Raw genomic sequence first — 7,222 nt, forward strand, 5'->3', positions numbered from 1 at the left:
GAGTCATTATCGGTAAATCCGATACTGACCCAACTCATAAAGACCAAAGCCTAATCTAATCTGAAACCATTGGGTTCTCATTGGGTCCCAATCCATTAATTTCGTGTTTGTTCATGTCGGGCTATAGTGTATGTCGAAAATTGACAGCCTTAATTACCGTTAGTAAGTTACTATATGATTTAGTTTGACATGACACTAACCACTTCAAACATGATATTATACGATTAAAACTTGATAATACATAATAAAATATGATATCCATAATCCTGATACACAAAATTAGAAAATGCTAGAATATCTCTTACTCCCTCTGTCCCACTAGAAATGAAACGTTTTCTTTTTTGGGTTGTCATAACTTCATCTCTACTTTTCTCTCTCTCTTACTTTACTCTCTCTTCTTTAACTCATAAAACAACACTACATAAAATCTTGTGCCAAAAATCAAACGTTTCATATTTATTGGGACGGAGGGAGTATTAAACATACGTATATTATTTACTAACAACAAAAATGTTCTAAACCTACAATTCTAAATTGGGTCCTGAAGCTCTACACGTTCTTATTTTCTTCGAGAAATATATACTTACACCATAGTCTCAGCCATAAACTTACTCTTTTATCTATATTAATTAATTGAAGTGTAATACTATTAATCTAGTTCATATTTCTTTCACCAAATCTTCCAATTCAAATGCAATGCAATATTTTGCTGCTCCAGTATGACTGTACACTAATAAGAAGTAAAAGGTCACATTTTCAAGTAGATGATATATTAGTTACGGATAGTTTAATGGGATAATTTTGATAACTTGCTAATTCAATTAAAAATGTCAACACAATGAGTATCTTTATATTGGCATTTGTATTTAAATGTCTAATACAAACACATAGTTGACATACTCATATCATTATATTGATATTTTTAAAATATTGAGTTAGACTAGTTATCATCCTAATACAAGACAGAAACATATAGAAATATTAACGTCATTTAATTGCAACTCTTAGAACATCAAATTCAGTCGAAGTAAACGGGCCATTATTCTCAACTACATGAGAACTGTAAAAAAATGAAATCCTCATTCGACCCTCATTTTCTTGATCTTTACTATAATCTCGAATTAACCTAACTCAAGAACCATGACACCCTTGTGACCTAACATTCAATCAACATTAATACCCTATAAATACAAACAAAAAAACACCAATTATTTCAACAACAACAAAATAAAAAAAGATGGCCCTCAAATTGGTAGCAGCGACCATTCTCCTCCTCCTCACCCTCTATCCCTCCTCCCCACAAGCCCAATGGCTCCCCCGCCGCTCCCCCTCGCTCCCGGATACCCCGAGGCCGCTCTGCGTCTCCCAGATCGCATTGGTGAACCGTGCGTGCGGACAGCTTCCTTACGCACGGCTCCCTACACCGTCTGGGGAGGCAGAGAGCAACCAACACCACCACCACCACCACCACGAGCGGGAGGAAGGGCACGTGGAGACGCAAAAGGAGGAGGAGTGCTGCAGGTGGCTCAAGGAGGTGGACAATGTTTGTGTGTGTGATATGTTGGTGCATCTGCCGCCGTTTCTGACGAGGCCCGTGCACGAGTACAAGGTGGTCGTTGACGACGGCTGCGAGGTCAGCTTCGGCTGCGCCTCCAGGCTGGTTGGTTAGCTTCTGATGGTTGATGAACTAAGCTGGTTTCTTGTTTCTATGCAATATTTATATAGTGTGTCTTCATTTTCTATCTTAATTTTAATAATGTTAGTAATATGTACCAAGAAATATTCCACTTATATCGTACTATTTTCTATAATTATCTTGTGTATTTGACAACATACTACTCCATATCACCAATATAGAACATGCACGAGTTAATTGGATGAGATCTCATGTCTCATTGCTTTTTGTATGCGGCGATATCCCACTAATATGTCTATGTTCGTGAAAAAATGTCTCATTTTAAAAATGTCCTTATAAAGCTAAAAATCTGGAAAAAAAGCCACACCCTCCACCGCCATGGCATCCTCCTCCTCCACCAACGCAGCCACCGGCCCACCACCATGACATCCCTCACCTCCTCCACACACTAAAACCTAGAAATAAAAGCATATGAAAACTTACGCTATACTCCAGATGAGATTGTCTTTTCTAATACAGTCTTTGACAGATGCCAAGTTATATTAATGAGCTGAGAATTACTATCTTTTGAAAAGCAATCCTAAAATTTTAACCTTTATTTCAGTTTGCTGAAAGAAATTTTCACCTTTTCTATTTCTTTTTATTCTCAAACTTGAAAAGTGGAGTTATATATTCATTCTATTTTAATGTTTTTTTTTATCAGAATGTATCAGTTTGAGAAACGAAATTTTAATCTTTTCTGTTGTTTTTCTTCTCAAACTTGAAAAGTGGATTCATTCCATTTTAATGTTTTTTTTTTTGTTATCAAATTTTATTTGTTTGAGGAACGAAATTTTCACCTTTACTATTGTTATTCATCTCAAACTTTAAAAGTGGAGTTATATATTCATTCTATTTTAATGTATTTTTTTGTTATCAGATTGTATCGAACCAAATTTTGGGCTAAAAAATTCATCTCTCGCTAAACTAATACTCCCTTCGTCCCCTTAAATATAACCCAATTTTTTTTTCAGTTTATCCCACTCAAAATGACTCATTACTAAAAAAATATATATAAACTCTTTATTTCATCTCTCTTACTTTATTCTCTCCACCTAACACAAAATAAAACTACATAAAATCTCGTGTCGTCCAAGAAAGGCGTCATCTTCCTTGGAACGAAGGGAGTACTTATTAACCAAAAAAGATAAACGATAAATCATAATTAACATTTTTCGTTAAAGTAATCGTAATTCTCACCAAGAAATATGGTAGACTACATCCAAGCACCGGTTAATCGATCACTAGAAATTTGTAATTTAATATTCCAATTTTAAGTAACGAAAGTGGCAGAAGTCATTTGAAAACTGAAAGATCGTGCAAGGGCAAATTTTAGGCCAACACAATTCTATGATATTTATCTTAAAGAAGTGAACACTACATCCAGGAGTATTTATACACCACAAGTCAACAAAGACAAATTACAATCAAAAGTTGGCATAGTCTTGCTGCTAATTACAAACAATCAAAAGTTGGCACAGTCCTGCTGCTAATTACAAACACAGTTAGTTAATGTCCCACCTTCATAATTAATTGGAACAACGCACAAATTACAAACAGATATATAAGACTCTAAAACCACCCTTTATAGATCACACGAAGGGAGAAGATATGAAATCATAACAACATTTACAGCTTGCATCAAACTAGATACAGATATGCCGCAGCATGAAACTGATGCTAATTAACCCTAATGAAAAACCTATGCCAATTTCTCTCTCATCTGAGCTATTTGAACCTACCTGGTAATTGCAACTTATGTTAGTCTTTGCTTAACGCGTCTGCCATTGGCATCACTTCCGTCCAGGATATCTTCAGTTTTTTGCTTGCCCGTGGCTATTGAGTGTTCGTTGATCCTCGCAACATATTCCAATAAATCAGTTAGAACATTAGGACAGCTTTCTTTCAGGTACTCAAACCCATCTGTCTGCATTACAGCTGCATTGAAGGGACACCAACCCATTAGTTACATTAAATAGAAGAATACCCAAACTCAACTAAAGGCTAAAGCACACAGTAAATTTCAATATCTTGAGAGATGACTTTGCATATAAGAGCTATAACAACCCAACAAGATGAAGCTTATCATTTTGTGCACACATATCCAACTCAATTCTTTCAAAGACTATTTATGTTTTATGAGAATAATGAAGTGGAACCCTCAGGCTGGGAAATCGATGAAATATCTTGATCAGTGACTATGCATATAAGAGCTAACCGAACATGAGGCTTATCATTTTGCGCACACCATATCCAACTCAATTCCTTCAAAGACTATTTATGTTTCATGAGAATAATGAACTGGAACTTGTGGGCTGGTAAATCGATGTGATGATGTGTCAATACTCAATAAACAGTGGAACTTAACTGTTTCCCTGAAACTGTGTAGTGACTAATGATTATAGAACTCAGCCAACAACTATCAATAAGTTCCTACCAGCAAAAAGGAATAATACATACCTCTGAGATTTTCAGGCAATGCCACAAATTTGAGACAGACAGCTTTTAGCTGGAAACAATGGTGCTGTTCTGCCAGTGCCAGTGTTGTTGCAACAGTATTGATAGCTACATCCTCACAGAGTTTAGCCTCGCAGAGCAACCTGAGCCTATCTAAACCATACCGATCAGCAGCAGCAAGTAGGTGCTGAGACATCAAGGTTGAAGCCCATTTTGGGTTCATTCCAGTAAGCTCTTCCATATCAGGTAGTGAGTCCCAGTACATAAAATGAAGCAACGCCTGCAAGGTAGAATGACATAGGTGTTACAACACAAGGACAATTAACACGAGGGGCATATACCCAACTCAAATGCTAGTTAATTAAGTTCATTTTCAAGAGCTAGCAGAAAACACGATGCAAAACCCAAAATATCATGTTAATAAGAAACGCAATCCACAAAGTATCCTCAAAGTTCTTACTATCTTCATAAGTTAACATTCTCTTAAGGCCAAAAAGAAGCAAATCAAGTAATTTACCCATTACAGCAACTGCCTCACAAAAACATATTGAAGCAATTCGCAAATAGAAGAGCTTCATAGGTATGTAGAGAAAGATAAGTTAGTGTCACAGATTCTACAAATCTCTAGAGTTAACAAATATAACTGCAAAAAAATTAAGTAGAACTGCAGCACCACAAATCAAGCTCAATACAAATAAATACAGATAGAAACTCTAGTCTAGTTAATAGCTATAATGAAGATTTTGTATTTGAAGCCTCATATGATAAAATTTGAAGTAAACAAATATATGGAAACACATTAACAAAAAGACATTGAACAGTTTTTGGGTGTGAGAGAAGTAGCAAACTACCTTAAAAACTGGTGCCTTCATGTCCTCAACTTTTATACATCGTGTGCTCAGATCTTTCATTGGACCATATAATTGAGCCCTGAAGACCGGAGACCGGCCTGCGAGTACCAATTTGTGAGCGGAAAAGGTTTCGCCATCGACTTCAAAATTTACATCAGTTCCTTTTCCACTTTTAAGCAGCTTCCCGAATTGCTGACCAATGTCTGATGGGGGTAACGGGATACAGTAGATCTTAGGTCCCTCTGTGCGAGACTTGACAACACCAACACAACAACGAATTTGAAGACGATCATCTTTTAGATAGTCAGAAGTTTCCAGAGCATTTCTTTTGAAAAAGCGCTTATAACCCCTGCAGCCAAAAATTATAAATGTATGTTAGACTGACCATTTCCCTCATTACTATTCAATTTATGAGTTCAGAACAAGAAAGTTACATATATAATTATATACAACAGAGAAAATATGCAAGAGGAGGGAATTCAATTACAGCTTTGCATAAGATACTTAACTAGAAGATGCTTGTCCGATAGAAAACCAAATCAGACAACTTATGACTCTTCTCCAGGTGTGCCCCATAGCTGCGAGCAACAGCTTGAGCAAAGTAAATACAAAATAAAAAGAACTAAACAAAAAAGACTAGGCTAAATTAAAGCAAAAATAGAAACATAGGCAACTATGCTTAGATTGACAGCAGAGACATAACAGCAAAGAACAATGAATGTATGGCTATGAAGCTCAAAGACTGAAACCTAGCATCCCTAAGTTATAATTTCACCAATAATCAGACAGAACAACACACTAAGCAACTGCATCCAACGTATATTCTGGTAAAAACTCTTAAACGCTAAGTGCTACATATGTTCTTCTTTTCAAGGCGACTTGCACCACGAAGTTTCATACTATTTCAGTAAAAGGCCTTACAGAAAAAACTTCACGTGTTGCTTCCAGCCCCACATCAATGAGAGGACACATGTTCAGCATTTTCCTCCAAGGCAAGACCTTTCACAAGAAAACAAATTGACGCCCCGAAATATAAGGAGAAAACTTTGAAATTAAACCACCAACCATATCATAACACCAACATCTACTTGGACTACACAATCAAACGTCATTCCAGTGTGAACAAGACAATTAAGCCAATAGATATAATAAACCAAACACGAGAAATAAAAAACATAGGAAAGAGAAGAAAACCCACCACATGCTGCCTCGATATTTAAGTGTGTAAGGCCCGCTCTCCAACGCCCTGCTAAAATGGCTATGCACCTTGTGCCTCTCTCTCCCACTCTGATCGAGCAGAGTAAGCTCAAAAAGCGCCCTAACATTGGTTCCCTCACTCGCCAAAGCGATGAAAAGCGAGACGTAGGTGGAATTATCCTCCGCGCTCTTCCCATCGGGGTAGAAATAAATCGCCCAATCGTATCCGCCAACCATAAACGTATCCGACGCTACGTACTTCCCAATCCCAATTCCCTTAGACAGCGAGTAGCCCGCGATCATGAACTCGTGGGATCCGTTAACGGTTTCCGATCTCGACGTTGACGTGGTCAAAGCCGGCTCCGACGGTTTCGATATCTCCAGATTAAACCTTCCCATTCCAAATAGGTAGAAGAGGAATGAATTAATCGGGGAACTTTGGGTTGAATAAGAATTGTCAATAAAAAAAACAATTTGGGGGAATAAGGACAGATCTGAGCTAAATTCGGATGATTTCAACAGCGCTTAGACTAAATTGGTGGATATGGATAAGGGTGAGTGAGGAGAGAGGCGATTGCGCGTGAATCTAGCGTATTGATCGTTCGAATTTAATTGGAATTTGGCAATTCTGAAATTCTAGGGTTTTGGGGAAGCTTATTAGAGAGAGAAGATTTAGCTGACGAGCTCATGCCAAAGTATATATAGTTGCGTAATTTCACTTTGTTTTCTTAATATAGATTACATTTGTACTTCAAAAATTTGTTGAAAAATAAAAAAATTATAAAGAAAAGTAAAGGCCATAACTGGTCTTGAACATATGACTATTTCATGATTTTGGTTATATACTTTATTTTTTGAATTTTTGCATTTTAAATATTTCAATTCGGATCACAATTGGTCCTATAATTCTATCAATTTTTAAACGGTTTAAACTCAATTTTGACCGATTTTTAAACGGTTTTAACTCAAATGAGACTGTTAAAACCATCAAAATCGGGTTAAAACTGTTTAAAAATTGACAGAATTGTTAGTGTAAGACCAA

The 7,222-nt window shown here is 36.6% G+C and overlaps 2 protein-coding genes across 2 annotated transcripts; one reads left to right on the top strand and one right to left on the bottom strand.

Annotated features, from left to right (window-relative positions):
• Nucleotides 1–1,237: 1,237 nt before the first annotated feature.
• LOC125189917 lies at nucleotides 1,238–1,669 on the top strand. The gene has a single exon (XM_048087136.1). The coding sequence runs from the start codon at nucleotides 1,238–1,240 to the stop codon at nucleotides 1,667–1,669; it is 432 nt and encodes a 143-aa protein (XP_047943093.1).
• Nucleotides 1,670–3,082: 1,413 nt separating this feature from the next.
• Nucleotides 3,083–6,862, bottom strand: LOC125189058 (BTB/POZ and MATH domain-containing protein 2-like). Its single transcript, XM_048086231.1, has 4 exons — nucleotides 6,182–6,862; nucleotides 4,984–5,332; nucleotides 4,136–4,412; nucleotides 3,083–3,613 (listed from the first exon to the last, which is right to left on the bottom strand). Exons 1-4 carry the CDS (start codon nucleotides 6,577–6,579, stop codon nucleotides 3,432–3,434), a joined length of 1,206 nt encoding a protein of 401 aa, XP_047942188.1. The 5' UTR covers nucleotides 6,580–6,862; the 3' UTR covers nucleotides 3,083–3,431.
• Nucleotides 6,863–7,222: the final 360 nt, after the last annotated feature.

The sequence above is a fragment of the Salvia hispanica genome, chromosome 5 (genome assembly GCF_023119035.1).
Source record: "Salvia hispanica cultivar TCC Black 2014 chromosome 5, UniMelb_Shisp_WGS_1.0, whole genome shotgun sequence".
Taxonomy (NCBI): Eukaryota; Viridiplantae; Streptophyta; class Magnoliopsida; order Lamiales; family Lamiaceae; genus Salvia; species Salvia hispanica.